Source organism: Condylura cristata, unplaced genomic scaffold, assembly GCF_000260355.1.
Source record: "Condylura cristata isolate star-nosed mole 26May11 unplaced genomic scaffold, ConCri1.0 scaffold00001, whole genome shotgun sequence".
NCBI classification, from domain to species: domain Eukaryota; kingdom Metazoa; phylum Chordata; class Mammalia; order Eulipotyphla; family Talpidae; genus Condylura; species Condylura cristata.
The window spans coordinates 3832422-3852088 of NW_004567102.1; the positions used below are offsets into that span (position 1 = coordinate 3832422).

Sequence of the window (19667 nt, forward strand, 5' to 3'; positions counted from 1 at the left end):
GGTGCTGTTCTTGGTGCTGTTGTCCAGCACCAGCTGGTCACTATTAGGTAACAAATCAGATGCAGTTCCAGCTGGGGAAGAGCTCATAGTCCAGTGGGGTGACTAGTTGGTCTCCCAAGGTGCAGAGATGTCACAGTGCTACATCGCCTGTGGCTCTGGGTCAGGACACTGTGACAGCAGTGTTGGTGGTGGTAAGGGCCGACGAGCTGGAGCTAGGAAAGCCTTTTGAGGAGACAGTGTCTCCCTGGCCCTAGGGATGAAGGCAGACTAGAAAGGAGTAGTTGGGTTGAACGGCCCAGGCCCCGTGTGGGAACAAGGACAGTCCCTGTGAGGGGCAGTTTGAAGAGGGGCTTTCTGGAGTATCTGGAGCCAAGGCTGGATGGACTTGGGAGTACAGGGCCTCCACTGGCAGACATAATAGTTTAATCTTGGTGAGATAAGGAAGACCAGCTTGCTCGGCAGGGAGGGGCCTCTTGGCTTTTGCTCCTCGTTTTCCTCTCTTGGCCTTTTATGTAGTGACTTTGGACTCCCTGTCCAGCACTTGCTTTTCTCTCTTTCTGCCTAACACTTTGTTTCCAGGAGTGCCTTCTCTTCCCATCTGGTCCAAGCTTCACTGTATTTGGGCAGTAGGTTGGTATATACAATCAAAAGACCTAGTCAGGCAAACTTGAGTTCAAATCCTTTCCTCTACCAGCTGTGTATTGTGGGCAAATTAGTTAACCTCTCTGATCCTGGTTACCAATTCCTAATAATGGGCCTAGTGATACCTACCTGTGAGGCTCTAAGCATTTGACACAGAGCAATAGATGGTAACAGTTCTTGTCATCTGTGACCTATATCAGGCACAGTCAAAGCAGTATTGAGAACACTCTACTGAAAATGAAAAATCCTGCAATCAGGAAATAGGCCTCATCTAGCCTGAGAGCCTATTGCTTAAAGATACTGCTAGAATCTGTTCCTCCCCACAGCGTGCCAGCTCTGTGACACCACACAGCCTTAAAGAAGCTCACAAAAACAGATATTGATACTTTACAGATGAGGCACCCGAGGCACAGCTGGCACTGGCAGTTAAAGTTGAGGTCATGTTCGATGCACAACCAGGTCAGCAGGTATCTTGTCTTGGATCAGTGCTCTTACAGGTGTGACTTGCCTCATAGTTTTCTGGCCAAGGTGTCTATGACTTAGAGTTATTGGCTTAATGCTCAGGCTTCCATGACTCTGGATTGTAGTAAAGAATTGGATTGGTGGAAAGGAGAGTTGAACCTTCACAGCAATTTAGAATCATGTTCCTAGGGTGACCAGACAGCCTTCGTTTGCCTCTGAAGGGCTTTCTGCTGTAAATAGACCTTCTCTCATTCATACTTAATAGTGTCTTCCACAAGTGAGAAGGTATTGTCTTCCCCTCACAAAATGAGAAGCCAGCGTGTACAGAGCAAAAGGGGCTTGTATATCAGAGTCCAGTCTAGAATCCTGGGAATTTTGACTCTCACCCCAGGGTAGTCTTGAGGGCTTCAGTTCTACTGAGTCCTCCCCAACCTCCTCCCCCGTGCCCCTAATTCTCAGTTCTGACCAGCCCTGCTAGATTATCTCAGGGTGTGGTTGACATGGCCTTTATCCTGCCCCAACCTCCCCTGACACCATCTTAAAAGAATGAAGCTAGCTGTTGCTGGCAGTGTGATAGATTGGGTTGTGAGTGTTTATCTGAAGAGGCAAGGTGGGTGGGCTCCCCAAGGCGCAGAGGAGACTCCCTGATAATTGAGACTTGAAATTAGAAGCAGATTCAGACACTTGAGAGCTGGTGGTACTAGAGAAGTCTTAGTATTTCCCTTCCTGCTAAATGTCAGTAACTCTGTGTTGTGTTTTCCTTAATGTCATACCAAGGGGTTGGCGGGGGGGGGGGGGGGGAGTGCATTATCTGTTCACTGCCGTAGCCAATAGGATTTTCCCCATACCATTACCACATTTTCTCTCAATACCCAAGACCCACTTCCCACCAGGAAAAGACTAGCCTTCTCCCCCAAGGGGCACACCACCTCACTGAGGTGGGGCGGCGGGCTGCGTCAGTGCAGCATAGGTAGAGGAAGGTTTCTACATCAGACTCACTCTGTGTGTCCTTGGCAGGAGTGACCAATGGCTTTGGAAAACACACAGAAAGCGGGTCTGACTCGGAATGTAGTTTGGGTCTCAGTGGTGGCCTGGCATTTGAAGCTTGCAGGTAAGAACACTTATCCCCAAAGTTTTGTTGGCAGCTCTATCTGTATTTTCAGTTCAGCTACGGATTGAGCCTCTTCTGCTTATCTTGGTTTTTATTTTCTTCCCCCACACTTACCTCCTGAGGCTCTGGCCTGTAACTCTGGTGGCGCCTAGGAAACTGTGTGACCTTGACTGTCAGGTCTGCTCTGACCGGAAGGCCAGGAGCGGTGCTAATGCTTCCCAGGGTTTGTGGAGCTGAATTTGGTCCCTGAGGGAGGGACAGCCAGGTCTCTGGCCTGGTGAAGTTAACATGTGAGCCAGCCCCCCAGCGCACTTAGGTAACCCAGCTTGTTACAGGCTTGGTTTCACCCTGGCCTTTTGGCATCTCTTAGCAATGGTCTTTTTACAGGTGTGGAGTAGGTATGAGAAATGAAGAAGTAATAAAAGACAAAATAGCCTTTTATTCATATAAAAAGACACCAGCTCCTCATCCTTGAGCTGAAAAGGGAGGCTTTTCTTTTCCCATTCTTTTACTCGAAGGCAGGATTTCTGAAATCAGAGCCTTAGACCTTCCTTCTGAGTCCAAGAGTCTGTGGAATCCCTGCTCTGATTTCTGTAAGACTCCAGGGAGTATGGGACTTTTGGAAATGGGAGGCCCATTTTCACATAGGGAAAAAACTTAAGCTTCAGAGTGACCTCTTGGTCCTTCCACATGACTGCTGGATGGCTGCAGGGTTCAGAAGAGAGGAGAAAAGTGTCAGGCAGCACCAAAGACTATCTGAAGCACTTGCAAGGTAGGTGGGGTGTGTGCTCTGTTAACTTCTCACTCTGCTCTGGCTGCAGGAGCTGCAGGAGGTCACCACTGCTCTTTAGTCCCTCCAGAGAACAGCTGTCAGTGGTTCTTTGGAGCCCTTCCTCCCTACTCTGCCTCAGCACTGCCTTGCTTTCTCCCTCAATGCTGCTGTCTCTAGAGAGAGCAGGAGTCTGGCCAGGAAACGAGCAGGCAGGGAAAAGAAGCCTTTAGAATCTTAGAAGGTGCTTCCACATGGTCCTGGGTCAGGGTTCCTGGCTTTTTTCAAAGGTAGGGTGCCAGGAAACCCAGTTTTTTGCGAATGGGACTACCAGCTACCCCTTCCTGCTCCTGAATAAAGGGGGAAGGTGTGTTGGGCATTTTCTTCCATAAAGAATGCCCTTAAGGCTATGAGCCATCGGAAACAGGACAGACCAGGTACTGGGTAACTTCCGACTCAGGCTCTTTGTTTACCTCCCTGCAGAATTCTAGTCCAGTGGCACTGGTTTCTCTGGGCCCTGCTCGATGTTGGAACAGTACCCTTGAGGGCATCTCCTCTTCAATTTGGTGGTTCTTAGCAGAAATCCAGGATTTAAAATGGGAGTTTCAGGGGTTCGGACTATAGGTTTTGTTTTGCTTTTCCTTTTGCATTTTTTCCTCCTACACTGCAGTGGTTTAAGTACATACAGATATTAATTGGACTGGAATTGTAATCCAGGAGTTAAAAAGAACCTTGAAAGAAAGTCTGATCATGAGTTCTGGCCCCTCTGCACCTGCCCCTTGACTGACGTCTTCAGATGATTTTTCTGAGCCGTTTAGGATTGTGGGTCAGTCAGTCATTAATTATCGAGCACCTTCTCTGAGTCAGGCACTCTTCAGGGGCCTGTTCTCATGGAGCTTGTCTTCTAGAGGCTAGAGATGAAATCAAAAGAAGTGTATATTGGCCGGGGTATCTAGGAAGAGGACTGAAATACAAGCCATGATCATATCAGCCACGCTTTTTTCTCCGAAACAGGGATGCACAGACAGTTTTGGTGTTATATTCAGCTCTTCATTTGATAATACAACACTAGCTTGTAATTTTTAAAGTGGAACATTAAAATTAACTGCCCTTCATATAATAACAGTGAATATGCAGTTGTCGTTTACTGAGTCCTTGGTACGTGCTGTACTGACTGTTTTCTGCCTCTGGTCCATTGAGTCTACACACCCACCATGGGGAGGGACACATACTCAAGGCGTAAAGGGACTTGCTCAGAGTCACAGAATGAACTAATGGGTGGAAGAGCCAGGTTCTGAACCCAGGTATTCTGGCTTCAGAGATTGTTAGCCAGCTGTGCCCTTTTCTCTAATACTTGAAACTGTTTTTCCAGATCCCTGGTATAAATTTTGAGAGGTTTTCCTTGTAAAAATATTAGCACCTTTTGTAAACAGCCTCAGAGTCTCAAGGCCACATAACAGATTTTAGTGGGGTAAGTGGGAATTGAATCTTAAATATAAGGATATAAGTGGGTGTTATTTGTACTTTCCCACATAAATCCTAATTTTGACTAGAAGAAAGTTACCAATCTACTGGATACTGAAGGGCTATGATTCATTTTCTTTGGGTTCTGGTTGTGCCACGTTATCTGTACAGCAACATGGTACAGTCAGCTGTGATTCAGTAAAACAGAGCCCCCTGCTCTCCAGCCAGCCCTGACCCTGGCTTCTTAACCCCACCAAGAGCTTCTTAAGCATTTTTTGCTTTATTGCAGATTGCTGAGCTGCCTTTTAAGCATTTTTTTTTTTACTTGAAAAAATTACATAGCAGTGATACTTCAAAACTTGGATGAAAAGAGCACCCAACCACATTGTTCATGCTTAGAGGGCTCCCATTCCCATCTATGACTGTAGATTAGAATTGTATTAGGAGCTGTTTAAAAATACCGATGCCTGAACCAGGTCCCGTTAGACCGTTACTCTGGTGTTACTATCTTGTTTATTGTGCTTATTACTATCTAGTTCTTGTCTCATATATATTTGTTTTACTTCCCTGCAGTAGCCTTATAAAAACATTGTTCTGTTTGTTACTTAAAAAAAAAAAAAATCCATCTCTGTCTAAGAAAAACTTCACACACAAAGTGGAAGTGAGAAGTGGGTTTTTTTTTAAGTGTAAAAATGTCTTTTCTAATTAAAGAAATAAGACAAGTTCTTTATAGAAAAATTGGGAAAGAGGCAAGATTTTTGTACTTCAAAAATAAATTGGTTTCCGAAGAAGCAGCAGTGTGAACCACGGAGCAGAATTCTGGGCAGATGTTAGCTAGCACACCACCTCATGGCCGTACATCTCAGACTCTGGAAGGACTGAAGAGTGCTGGGGCTGAGTCCCAAGGGCTCAGGGAAGACAGAGTGCTGCTTCCAGATTCAGTCCTGCCATGTGGGTGAAATGGTTTCTCAAAGCCTCGTAGCAACTTTGTGGTCAGTATGACTTCTTAGGGGGAAACGAGGAACCATCCTTCTTAAAGGACATTAGCAGCTCTGCTACTGTCAGGTATGGGAGAGCAGGCCTAGGCGTGAAGTCACTGAAGTTGCTCATTTTGCCCCTCTCTTCCTGCCCTGTTCTGTATGCAGTGGTCTGACACCTCCTAAACGTAGCCGTGGGAAGCCAGCTTTGTCTCGAGTGCCCTTCCTGGAAGGTGTGAATGGAGATTCTGACTACAACAGCTCAGGTGAGAAGGGGTGTGCTGGTGGATCTGGGAAGGCAGGAGAGTGGGGGTGTGACGAGGCCTTCCAAAGCCAGCCCCTGAGCTGCTCCATCTCTTGGGCAGGGAAAAGACGCTCCCATGCCATTCATACTTTTAAAAAATACATCTGAAATTTGAATAGATAACGCATGCCCACGGTAACAAAGGTCAAAAAATACAATAATGGAAAGCCAGCACTTGGCTCCATGGAACAGCCATGACTAGCTGTTTCTTTTGTGTCGTTCCAGATGTAATCCAACATACACAAGCTAAAATTCGTGTGTATATTGACGAGAATGAGCAGTGAAGTCTAAGATTTGCCCTCCTCTAAACCGTGCCATTTTTCAGTTATATTAATAGGTCGTGGAGAGCATCTGTGCTTGGTTGGTTGTGGTGCCCCATGCATTCCATAGGAGTAGCATCATTTACTTAGCCAGCCCACTGCAGATGGGTGCTTAGATTGTTTTCATTTATTTGTTATAATCAGATTGCACTGAGCAACCCGGTACCGAGATCACTTTGTGTCCGTGGGGAGTACAGAGGTGGGGTTGTTGTATTGAAGGAAGTGTGTATGTTGATAGATTTTGACTGCCAGTCTGCCCTCACCGGAACAGGCAGTGATGGCCTGTAGCACAGAAGCTCCCACATAACCCCGTCATGTCACGCAGCCCAGTGCTTTCAGCCTTCTCCTCATGAGATGTTCTGCCACATCCGATCCAGATGGTAGATTGACGTGGATCTTGCCTCCCTGGGTCAAGGGAAAGACGGGAGGTGTGAGGTGGAGCCGGTGCAGAGCAGGCTGTTCGCTGCCAGCCCTGTGTGGAGCCCCCTAGGCGGGTGTGCACTCTGGATGCCCCATCTTTGGCGCTTCCAGCTCACACACGCTTCATAGGCTTAGGGCGCCTCTTCCCCCCTTCACCTTGTTCAGTTGTGTTATTTCCCCTTAACAGCAGTTTCTTTGTTGGATGTGTGTTCACGAATGTGTGTTTCATTACTATCTGACGATCAGTGCCCAGGGTGTGGGCTTCATGTCTAGGTGAGTCTGCACAACATCTTGCACACAGCCAGAAGCAGATCGGGACACATTCTTTGTGCCAGTACATTTTCCCCTTATCTTTAAAACCATGCACTCACTAGAATTATGCTAAAGGGAATTGACCGCCCACTGTCCCGTCACGTTAACACAGCTGTCTTCATTTCTCTGTATATGCCTTTTGTTTATTTCAGGCACATTTTAACAATACTCTAATCCAAAACACTTGCACTTTCATATTCTCCTTTATTCCGTGTTCTCATACATTTTTTTCATGTTGACATATGACCTTTATATAGCTTATGTTACTGGAACAATATATCTTCTAATCAATGTATTATGATTTACTTAATCATTCTGCCATTAGACATTAAAGTTATTTTTAATAGAATAAATTCCCACGGAAGGAATTTACTAGAGTAGATGGTTCATACATTGCTTTATGGCTCTTGAGACATACTGCCAAATTATATTCTGAAAGGCTAGGACTGATCTGTAATTTCCTCAACCTTAGTCCTCCACTGCCTGCCTCTTTGGTATTGGATTTTTTTCCCCTTTTTATTGTTACCACTAACAACTTAATAGGCATAAAACAATACCTCATTATTAATTTAGTTTTTTTTTTTTTAATTATAAATGAGAGTAGTAATGTTACCTTAGAAACATGACTTCTACTCTCAGATCTGGGCCATTTTCCTCGACTGAGTGATCATGTCCCCATTCCCAGTTTATAGACAGGAAGAAAAGGCAGGTGTTCCTGTATGCTCAGAAGCATTTATGAAGCACCTATACCTGTGTGCACCTATACACTGGGTGCAGAACAGAATAAGCTGAAAGGAGAAGTGCCTGCCTCCAGTGGGACATATAGTGTAAGGTTCTGACAGAGAGCAGGCTTGTGAGGAACCTGCAGACCTGCTTGGCTCTGCTGAGTGCTGTGCATCGAGGAACCTGATGACCCGGTGTGGTCCTGTCAGGAAATACTTTATTTAGCTAGTGGTTTCACTGGGATGTTCTTCCCAGACATCTTTCCCCCTGAAGCCTCCATCGTGAGGTTTCCCTGCGCAGGGAGGCCCGGAGAGTAGGCTGTGGCTTGGCCAGGTTGGGTTAAGGTCCTTCTCCATGAAGCCCTGCCGACGGTGCAGTACACTTTTCCAAGGAACACCATTTTAGGGTTCTAGTCCAGAGGTCGGCAAACTCTAGCCCGTTGACTTTTTGTAGGGCCCATAAGCTAAGAATGGTGTTTAAATTTTCAAATGATAAAAATAAAACCAAAAGAGCTATATTTTATGTGAAACTTCTCACATGAAAGTTCTGTGCGATTCAAATTTTCGTGTCTAAAAATATAGTTGTATTGGGACACAACATGATTATTCATTTATGGGTTATCTATGGCTGCTTTCATGCTACAGCAGCAGACTTGAGTACAGCTGGCCTTCTGTCTCAGCGGGTCTGCATCTGGATGCAGCCAACCTTATACAACAGTGTAAAGTCTGTTGGTAGGTCTGAACTTGAACATGTACCGCACGTGAGCAAAGCTTTTTTCTTGTCAGTATTCTCTAAACAATAGAGTACGTGAAAGTACTTACATAGCATTTGTATTATGTTAGGGTTGTAATATATATAGATGTAGAGAGATTATTTGAATCATCCAGGAGAACGTATAGGATGTTATATGCAAATACTGTGCCATTTGGTATAAAGTACTTAATCATGGCAAAATTTGGTGTCTGGTAGGGTCTTCAAACCAATTCTCTCCAGATACCAATGCACAGCACTTGTTGCAACAGAGACCATGTGGCTTATAAAACCTAAAGTATTTGCTATTTGGCCCTTTATAGAACAAGTTTGCCAACCTCTGATCTAGCCTAAGAACTTCTAAGGAAAGGGCAGGGAAGAAGAAGGGTGGAGGGGATGTTGCTGACTCAGTCCTGGGCTGCCCCAGTTAAATGGAGGCCACAGGCAGGCCTTCTGGGCACCATTCCAAGTCCCCTTTGGGCACTGTCTCCTCCCCTCCCCCACCCCCAGGCAGAAGCCTCCTGATGCCCTTTGAAGACCGCGGAGACCTGGAGCCCCTGGAGCTGGTGTGGGCCAAGTGCCGAGGCTATCCTTCCTACCCTGCCTTGGTGAGTGCCCCAGACGCCACCCTCCTCTCTCTGGGCGGTTTTGACCCTGCCTTGCCTCGGGGGCTTATCTGATTGGATCAAGCCAGCAGAGTGTGGTGGGGGTCCTGGTGCCTTTGACTACAAAAGGGAGGGAGGTTTCAAGCTAGCCTGGGTGGGTCAGACTAGCAAGATTCCCAGCTTTGGGGTACTTCCAATAGGCTAAAGACTGTAGACAGAGACCACAGCTCTTAGGCATCTAATAGCATTTATTTATTTGCTTATGCATGCAAGTGCTATGTACTCTTTGCAGAGAATTCTAAACACTGCAAATAAGGCTTAGACGTTTTATTAAACATCTGTCCTCCTACATTCTTTAAATACTAAGGAAGGTGTGGTTATTCTCATTTTGTAGGGAAGAAAAGTAAGACTGTTACCCATGGCATCTAGCTGTAAGCGACAGGGTTGGAATTGGAACCCAGGGCTTTTCAAAAAGTCTGGTGTCAAAACCTGTGTTCAGGATCACCCACAGTCCCATCTAGTCTATTCAGAGATAACCTCTTGGTGTATATCTACTCAGCTTGTTTGTTTGTTTGTTTAATGCAGAGATGTGCATAGACATGAGACAACACTCTTAACTTTCCTTTCACATAACAGCGTACCATGAACATGCATGTTGAATGCCATTAAACATTCTTCAACATTACTTTAATGACTGAGTTGTGTCCACCTGCTTATATCTACCTTATTTTTACCATTCTCTAATTGGTTGTCCTGAAATTTTCATTATAATTAAACAGCCATTATTCACAATTGGAAAGACAAATGCCCAAAAATGGATGACTGGACTAAAAAGATATGGTACATATACACAATAGAATATTACTCAGCAACCAAAAAAGATAAACACATGTCTTTTGCAGCAGCCTGGATGGAACTGGAAAAGATCATGCTTAGTGAAATAAACCAGAAAGAAAAGGAAAAATACCGGATGGTTTCTCTCATATAATTAAACAGCCAGTAGTCAACATGGTAGCATTACCTCTGTGCACATCCATGATTATTTCTTGACCGTGAATTCTAGGAGTCCATTCTTGGGGCAAAGGCTTTGCAAAATTCTGACACAAATCACTAAGTTGCGCTTTGGAAACTTAGTTCCAGTTTATACTTCCACCCATAGTAGCTAAAATTTCCATTTTTCCATAGTAGTAGTAATAGTAGTAGTAGTAGTAGTAGCTAAGAATTCTGTTTTTATCCTCTTGAGGGTCATTTCTTAGAGCTCTTTCTGTATTGGGAAGGTAATGTCCATCTGGTCTTGGAAGATGCTGATTCAAACCTTTGGGACATGTCAGGAGCATCTGGGGAAATATAGATACTGAGTCCCCATCAGACTTACTGTGGCCAGAGCGAGGCATGAATATGTTTTCAAGGCTTCTGGGTGATAAGTGACCACATTTGAGAACTGCCCCATTAACCATATGCATGTACACAGCCCTGGCTTCTTCCCTTTCCTCCATGTCTGGTTCTTCCAAGTCTGCTGGCAGCCTTTCAGGTTAGGCAGGCAGGGACTCTTAATCCTTTCTGGACTGATGAAGAATGCTGTAGCTTGCCAGAGCCTTTCTGTTCAGCCAGCTTCACTCCTTCCTCAGCCAGTGTGGAAATCTGTGCTGTGACCCAGCAGGTGCTGGCTGCAGGGCCGTCATCAGGCTCCACTGCCGGTCAGTCAGTGAGACTCCTGCCTGCCTGGGCTGGCACCGAGGAAGTGACTGAGGCTTGCAGGTCTTAGCTTTGATTTTTTTAAACTCTCTCTCTCTTTTTTTTTTTGTAATTAAAAGATTTATTTATTTATGCATAATGCATACAGAGCTGGAGGAGCTGGAGTACAAGCCAGAGGCATGGGGGTGAGAGGATTCACGAGAGACAGAGTAGGGAGCAGAGCAGGCAGATCAACAAAGTGCACTGCTGAGGGGAGCAGCAGGTGAGACAGGAGAGGTCTGCTGTGCCCTGAGGGTCACCTCTGGGTCCACTGATCAAACTCGCGCTGAGATGGCTGCCGCCAGCTTGCAGTGCTGCATCCCAACTCTCTGCGCCACCAGGGAGGGCCCGGTTTTTTAAACTCTTACAGAGCAAGAGAGCCTGTCTGAAGCTAGTTTGTTGTTGTTTTTTCCCTTTTTGATGATCATGTAAAATATATATTTTGTGATTTAAGAACTGTAATTAAAACCAGAATACAAGCTGTTTTACCTTTATTTGGTTTATGCTGTCCTGATTGTTTTCCTATGCATACTTAGATACGCATTTGCACTCACAATGAATACACAGATTTTAGTCTGTTTTTCTTTTTTAAAAAAAATGTTTTGTTTTCTTTGGCAGTCATGTATCTAAATTATAGAAGTTTTGGGAAAATAGAGAAAAGCAACACAAACTTCACTTTTCTAATGTCAGTTGTAAGCATTGTGCATCCTTCCTTCTATTCATTGTTTATATACTTAGCTGTCGTTAAGTGTCTGTATGCATTTATTACATATTAAATTTTATTGCAAACTTTATTTTCCATGTTTTACATCTGCATAACATTCATTGAGTGAATGGACAATTGTGTATTATTTTAGGGCGCATTGGTCTCTGTCCTCTTTAAAGTGCGTAGAGGTCTCCTTCAGGAGCACTCACCTGGTTGTCTTTGGTGGGGGAGGGGTAGGAGGGAAGAGCAAGCGCAGTTTTCACGGTCTACCCTCCTTTCTGAGGCAGGAAACTCTCCTGGCTCAGCCAAGAGGAAACGTGGCAACGTATCTTCACTGTCTTGCTCAGTAATTGTTCTTGTTCAGTAATTCCTGTTAAGTAACTGAGGAAACGCAGGGAGCTGCTGTGGTGGCCCTCAGCAGAGCTCAGCTCAGTCACAGGAGGGACAGGGGCTGGAGAGAAGAGTTAACCAAAACTCACAGCTGGGAGCTGGGTAGGGGTGGCGGTTCCGTAAATCCTTAGCCAGAACACCCCTTAGCCAGAACACCCGCTTTCCTCCCAGGAGGGAAGTAGGGGAGCTGGCACACACCCAAAGTAAAACAATGAGAGCGGTTCATTATGAGAAGAGGCCCCCTGGGACAGGGTGTAGGAATTAAGATTGCACTGTCTCTGGAGAAAAATGCTTCCTCAGTAATTCCCAAGTGTCTCTGGCCTTAGTGCACAGAGATTATCATCGGTCGGCGGCGTGGGAGGCAGCAGAGGCCTACGCCTTATCCCGATGCCTGGTTTTTAGTCCCAGCCTTGGGCTCAGCCAACTCCTTCCTTCTGTGCTAGGCATTTTCTTCTGTCAGGAAAGGCCTGTTGCAGACGTCTCAGCATCAGCAAGAGAATGAAGTGAGATGATGGTAGGTGAATAATTAAGAGCTTTGGTGACTTTGTCAGTACTGCATAGGTTTAGAGAATTACTGTTGTGTTGGTGCCACCAAGATTGTGGAGCTTCCTCGCCTTGTGGAGCGTGCAGCCTTGAGGATTGATTGCTCCAAATGCAGTTGTTGCCAGCCAAATCATTCTCCCCTTCCAGCGATCCTCCAAGCTCAGTCTTCTGACTTCTTACGGATCTTAACATGTGGTGTCCCAGATGTATCCGGTTCATGTTCCAGGAAAGGTGATAGTCAGACCGGATGATCAGAGGCTGTGATAGGTAGAGTCAGAGATGGGCTCTCCTGCTGAGGCAGACCTTCTTCATAGCTGTGCTGTGAAGGAAGGGCCCTGAGCATTTGAAGTGAATCGCAAAGATTCTAATGAGAAGTTGATTGGGGGAAAAGATGGCCTCCATTCCTTCCCCCAAAGGGACATCGGGAAGGAGTTTACCATCAGGCCTGGATATCACCAGCACCCCACTCAGTTCTGACTCAGTTCCGCTGGCTTCTCATTACTTCTGTTTCAGCTCTAGGGTCTGACAATTCATGGAACAAGCTACCTGACTGGAAAACTAGGCTGGGCAGAGCCAGAGGTTTAGGACAGTGAACTGGGGAAACTGTCAAGATTTCCATTTCGGGGTACTGAAGGTCATGGAAGAGGTCAGCTCATCACCACTTGGTGTTAGACAGGGCCGGGACCCTGCATAGCTTGGTGTGGGGGAGTTCAGCTGCTGGCCCTGGGGTGGGCCACGTACTCAGCCGTCCACTCCCAGCTGAATGCTGTCTCCCTTCTGCCTCCAGATCATCGATCCCAAGATGCCCCGGGAGGGCCTCCTGCACAATGGTGTCCCCATCCCTGTCCCCCCACTGGATGTGCTGAAGCTGGGAGAGCAGAGACAGGCCGAGGCTGGAGAGAAGCTCTTCCTTGTCCTCTTCTTTGACAACAAGCGCACCTGGTGAGTGGTACTGCTGCTGGGTACTGCTAGGGAGGTCGGGTGCAGGTACAGGCTGAGAGGCTGACCAGGAGGCTGTGCCACTGGCGATGTCCTTGAGAGGTACCCAGGAGCTTTGGACTCAGCCCCCCGCCCTTGCCCTTGCCAGCCGTGTTGGCAGTAACTTAGTGTGGCTAATGGAAACGGAGGGGTGTCAGATCAGATTTCTTGGGCAACTCCTGAGATCAGAGTTGTGTCAGGACACTTCATTGTGGGGCTGAGGGATGCAACTCGTTGCAGCACTTGCTGCAGGGGCTGATCCTCCATGGGGAGCTCTGGAGCTGGGTGCTCAGTAGGTGTCTCAGGAGTAGTGGATGTGCCTCTGGTAGTCCCATGGGAGCCTCTCAACTGCCAGTACTCCAGGCAGTAAGGGCGTGTGCATCTCAGTCTGGGGGTGGTTTGTGAACACCTTAAGTTTTTCTCTTAGCACCAACCAGTAAGTTCTGTTACCTGTGCTTCTAGAGAATCTGGGAAGGCAGGACAAGCTCATAAAAATAATAGGGATAATAATAGCTACCGTTTATTGCTTACTAGTGTCCTAATGCAGATTGTCTTCTACAGGTGAGCACATTTAGCCCTCATTTAAATCTTCATTAATCCCCACCCAGTTCTTCTGCAGGTGAGGAAGCTGAGGCTCAGGAAGTCAAGGCTCCATAGCCAGAAATGGGATAAAGCCTTAGCTCTAGCTCCAAAGACTGGCTCCTAGCCAGCCTAGATTTACCTGGGGACCTTAAAAAAAAAAAACCCACACTTAAGCTGTACGCCTCACTAGAGATCAGTTTATCAGTGCTTGGTGTTAGCACCACTTCTGAACTGTAGCTCCCTGTTCCCCATAGGAGGGCCTAGAGTTCTCCAGATAACTTAGCTGGTCCCCGAGGGTGGCACATGGCCCTCTAGGCTTCTGACAACTCTCGAAGCAGAGTGAGCCACTGAGAGATCCAGGAAATCGCCTGGTTACAAAACAGGCCCCTCAATGGCCTCCTGCCTGTGTTGTGTCAGTCTGCTCCTGTCTTACCTGTCCCCTCCCCCTGACTTGCTGGTCCAGGACAGGTGGGCCAGGAAGAACCCCCTGGTGGGACTCAGCACAGCCCAGACCTTTTACTATGCTTATATTTTAGGCAGTGGCTCCCAAGAGACAAAGTCCTGCCTCTGGGTGTGGAAGACACAGTGGACAAGCTTAAGATGCTAGAAGGCCGCAAGACAAGCATCCGCAAGTCTGTGCAGGTGGCCTACGACCGGGCGATGATCCACCTGAGCCGCGTCCGGGGGCCCCACTCCTTCGTCACCTCTAGCTACCTGTAAGGGGGGCCTGGCCTGCCTCTGCTGCCCTGCCTCTCTCCATGGGCCGTGGAGAAGCCTCCTCCTGCCAGATGCCTGGATAGCAGCTTCCCCTTCCACTGAAGGCCAGACTCTGGGCTGTGACCTTGCCAAGGGCACCCCCCCCCCTAGTTTTGACCCACTGCATGGCTTTCCTGGCAGGCCTGCTGTGTGCCAAAAACTCCCACCTGAGCTCTCTTAGGGACTAATTCACTGAAGAACCAGTTAGAAGTAGAAACAGTGGTGAGATTTGGGCCTACCCCAGAGGTATATCGGCCTCAGGAGGCAACGGCCCTGGGCTCTATCCCAAAGGGGTGTCTGGCCCGCCCTACCCTGCTCCCAACTAACTATGCCTCAGGGCAAGCGAGCGAGCGAGGCTCTGACACTGAGCCCAGAGGTGCTGTGGGTACACTCAGTCCTGTGGGAGAGCTCACCGAGCTCCCACCCGTCACCCATTCATACTTCGTGTCCTGCCCATCCTCCGCACCTCTGCTCGGTCTCTGCCCATGTTCCTTTCCATACTTTCTCTTGTGCCAAACTGACAGAAACCATCCCCATGTTAGTCCTTGTTTCTTTCTATGTCTCATTCCCTTTGAGACCAGCTGCTATGCTAGGTGGGTGCCTCCGCCTGGCTTCTCCCGGCCAGGGGCAGAGGCCAGCCTACCGCTCGGGTGACCCCTCCACCAGCACGCCCCTTTCCCTGCTTACCCAGCCGCTGCAGACACATGGCTGCAGCTTGGCTGTGAGAGCTTACCCCCTTGATTGAGGCTGGGCCCTCCTGCCCGCTCCCTGTCTTGCTGAGAGACAGCCTAAAGCTGGGCCTGCTCTTGTTAGCAGACGAGGCTGGTCGTGGCTGTGTCCGTCTGTCCACTGGGATGCTGAGGGTTGTTGGGTTGGCGCGTGACCTTTAATTGGGTCTGCCCCCTTCTCGTCTTGTGGAACTGCAGCTTCGGTCTCACCGTCTACCACCGCAGATGCTGTGGGGCCCACAGTCCAGCATCATCCCTCCATCCTCCCGTCCTGCCCGCCTCGCCTCTACTGTGCCCGCTTCCAAACCAGGGAATGCCGCGCTTTGCTTCTAATTCTCTGCCCCCTTCCCTCTTCTCCCCAAACTCCTTCCCCACCTTTACCTTCTCAAAAACGGAAGGAAAAAAAACTGTGAAACAGGGAATGCTGACTGACAAACCAACACAACTTTCAGAGGCTTCCATGTCTGTTCTCTGGATGTTTCTTTTCACCTCTTATGCACCAAAGTCACAGGGCCAGGTTGCAGGCCACTGATCGCCATGTTGATTTTTAACCTGATGTTCTTTTTAATTATTTTAGATTTTCATAGGGGAGTTTTGGACAAAACAAAGTCACGGGGGAAATCACTGCCATTTTTACACACTCAACTTTTTAAAAATACAGCCAACCACCACCACTTCTTATACATTTGGGACATGAGCCAGAGTTTAAAAGGGAACCAACAAAACTCAACATAAAGGAATGAGGTTTTGGATTTTGTACAATAATACAAATACAATAGCGCATATGGCTAGGGAAGGACATGGTGTATATAATTGTAAAATACTGTTCTAAATTATTCAGGCTTATAGTTTCCATTACTGGAGTCCTCCATTGTGTGACTGAGTATTTTAAATGCGCACAGTGTGGTTTATTTAAAGGAGCCAGTGTGCCCCCCCTCCCTGGGTAGTTGGTCGGCTGTGGACTCTATGACCTTCGTCTCAACCTGTGTTGTAAGATCTCGGGGCTCTCTCTCTCTCTCTCTCTCTCTCTCTCTCTCTCTCTCTCTCTCTCGTTCTCTCTCTCTTTCTTTCTGTGTCAATCTCTTCCCTCTACTGCCCCACCCGCCAAAATACTTTCTGAATACTTTCTTAGTCTTTTTTTCCCCCATCTCTTTGAATCTTTCTGTCTCTCTCTGAGTCTCATTTTTAAAACTGCTCTTTTAGAACGGGAACCGACTCAGATCCTGCTGTGGCGTGGGGCCTATGTGTCTCAGTCGCGTCTGCTGTGAAGCACACGATGCTCTATTTATTGTAGAAAGTGACTTTATTTGCTTTCTAGAATTGTTTATAACAGATGGTATAAGAGAGGTAATAAACAGAGAAAAATCTATGCTTGTAAAGAATACAAAAGTTAATTTTACCTACTATAATATGACTGTCTGAAACTTATTTTCTCTCTGAGAAATAAATGTTCTAATGGGCAGTGGTTGCTGTGCTGTGTTTGGTATCATCAGTGGGGACCCGTCCCTCTCTTTCTAAAATCTGCAGCTCAGCCCCCCTTCCAAAGACCAGAACCCATGTAGAATAAGGTTTCTAGCTGTTACAGGCTCCAGCTAGGAGGGTTACTTCTGTCGCTGGAACCCTGGGGTGGGTGTGAAGATCGCTAACATTTCCCTCCAAACAGCTCTGCCTTCCTTCCCAGGCCTGGGCTTTTTATTCCCTGAGCTTCTATTGCTCATTGAGTGGGAGACATCCTCCTTCAGGCTTCCCCAGCACCTGTTTACCAGGTTTGGAGAACTGAGTTCTAGGATGCTCACAAATGCCCCATTTGTCCTGTTCTATAGAGAGGGGTAACATGAGCCCACCTCCTTTTAGAGTTGGAAACAATCCAAGCTTCTGCCTGGTCTTCATTTTGTAGTCAAGGAAACAGACTAGCAAGATTAAAAGACTTGTCCATGGCTGGCCAGCCAAGAGTCCTGGACAAAGATCTACCCAAAGCTTGCCTCGTGGGCTCTATAGCACTTCAAGGCTGTACTGGCATGTTCTGTACCATGCTTCCTTCTCAGAGGCATCGTGAGCATTTTTGGAAAGGAACATCTTGTTGGGCAGGAGCAGAAGCAGAGGGAAACTTCCCAGGGACAGACTGCTGGGTTGCGGGGCCTGGGCTAGCTTTGCCCCGCCCACTTCCTGATCCTGTTCTCTCTGCTTCTCCCGGCTCCTGTCCTGGCCTGAGAGCTACCTGTCTCAGCTAGAGGACAACAGGGTCTCCTGATCACCTCCGCAGGGTCTTTGAAGTTCTTGTTGAAGTGGCCAGAGCTAAGGTTTCTCAATTCGGTATATAACGTTGACAGAACACCTGTAATACTGATAAGGGTGTGGAAATGTACACACCCTTGGTCCCAATATACAGACAATTATAAAAAACATTACAAACAGGCCCTCCCTGGTGGCACAGCGGGTTAAAGCACAGCACTGAGAAGCTAAAGCCACTTCCGCATGAGTTCGATTACCGCCTGCCCCAGAGGAGACCACATGGCGTGGCAGACCTCTCCTGACCTGCCCGCTGCTCCCCTCAGCAGTGTACTTTGTCGATCTGCCTGTTCTGCTCCCCACTCTGTCTCTCTCTGGTGAGGCCTCTCGCCGCCCCTGAGCCTCTGGCCTGTACCCCAGTTCTGTATGCACAAATAAATAAATCTTAAAAAAAAAAAAAAAAAACAACCACAGACAACCCTGGCAGGTAGATGGCTACCATGGTGTGGGGGCACAGGAGGGGTTGAGTTGTCAGGCTGGGGGAGTCAGTGAAGCAATTCAAGACTTGACAGGTTAAAGCCTCCATTTATGAATTCCTATTTTGAATTAACACCCTCTAAAATTTGGAAGGCATGGAAAATGGCCAGGAGGGTAGGAGTTTATAGCAAGCAGGGGCTTAAAGAGAGGAGGCAGCATGAATAGATGAGGCAGCATAAAGGCAGCTCAGGGAGATGTCTTATGTTTAATCTTGGGCCCAGTGACAAACCTGGGGTGGCTAGGTGGGGTGTGGGGTTAAGAGCCTTGCCAGTTGTCAGCTGTAACCTCGAGCATGGTGACTTCTCTGAGCCTGAATTAGGCCCTGAAGGGTGGTGGCAGCATCTACTGAAGAATCTGCACAGGGAAAAAACTTGGTTGGAAGCTGGCAACCTCCGTGGATTTATCAATGCTGGGATTGAATGTCACAGCTAACGTGGCATCATTCTGGAGCATGTCAGGGACCTTTCAGCAAGAACAGAAAACTCACTTTCCAAACAAGTTTTAAGAATTGTTAAAAGCATTTGCCAAAACCGCTCTGGCCTGGTCACTCACATCAGTGTATTTTTTTGCCATTAAGCCTTGAGGGTGAATTTGCCTTTCAGATGGGACTTTCTGACCTGACTGGGCTCTGAGCTTTGACTTTGCGAGAGGAGGGACTAGTGCAAGACTGCCAGGCTCTGGAAGGGGTCCTGAAATGGAGACGGAATGGGGAGCCCTTCCTACTCCTGGGTCTTCAGGCCTCCACTGCTATCTCCATGGCCACAAGGGACTGTCACCACCACCATTCCAAGGTGGACATGGCATTCTCATGGGCAGACCATGGTCAGGTAGTCAGGGCAGGCAGAGGGCAAAGCTTCATGTCTCGCAGTTCTCTGAGTCCTGCCGAACCCCTTTCTTGTGGTTCCGCATCAGAAGGTGCCTTAGACTTATGGTAAACATTTAGGCCTCAGTGCCCCACTTTGGGCTGAGCCTGTTGGATAAGCATTTGCCTGCAAATGGGTGGGTAATTTTTGGAGTTTGATCCAGACGCGGGTATTCGAAATTGTTCTCCTTTTTCTCTCCCCCCTTTGAACTTTTACCCCAGTGAAAGCGATCGTTGAAGGCTTCTTTCTTTGCCTATGCGTACACAAATGGCCAGGCCCCTAGAACATACAACATGGGCTTTTCCCCTTAACAGTATGGGGGGTCTGGGTACCCGTGGTCACATATCACAACGTTTGCCTTAGTTCAGAGTGACATACCCTCCCTGGCCACTGCAATCAAGGGCCGGAGGAGCCTTGGGGGTCCCGTCCCTTACACAATACCCAAGTCACCACCACTTTAGTCCTCAGTCATCCCAGGTACAGCAGGACTGAAGTTACCCTGAGCATTGCAGATCCACCCCTGCCCACTCGCTGACGCCTGGCAGCTCGGTGTTTTGTTCCTTTACCCACCTCCTTGGGGACCCGCCAGTGGCCTCACCTCCCTTTGAGTTATTGCTATGCCTGCAAAGGACACTCAGCCTTTGAGGGGAGGATTTTATTTTGTCTTTTATTTTTTATTTTTAAAGATTTTTTGTACAGAACTGGGGTACAGGCCAGAGATGCGGAGGGTGAGAGGCTTCACCAGAGACAGAGTAGGGAGCA

The 19667-nt window shown here is 47.6% G+C and overlaps 1 protein-coding gene across 2 annotated transcripts in view; it reads left to right on the plus strand.

Annotated features, from left to right (window-relative positions):
• Positions 1-16731, plus strand: part of BRPF3 (bromodomain and PHD finger containing, 3) — a 29737-nt gene extending 13006 nt beyond the window's left edge. The window contains exons 8-12 of one of the 2 annotated variants that reach the window (XM_004673423.2): positions 2122-2215; positions 5594-5691; positions 8765-8862; positions 13020-13174; positions 14329-16731. In XM_004673423.2, coding sequence (XP_004673480.1) covers positions 2122-2215; positions 5594-5691; positions 8765-8862; positions 13020-13174; positions 14329-14512 — 629 coding nt within the window. In that variant the 3' untranslated portion in view covers positions 14513-16731. The remainder of the gene's footprint in view (positions 1-2121; positions 2216-5593; positions 5692-8764; positions 8863-13019; positions 13175-14328) is intronic. The other variant, XM_012724370.1, reaches the window with a different exon arrangement.
• Positions 16732-19667: the final 2936 nt, after the last annotated feature.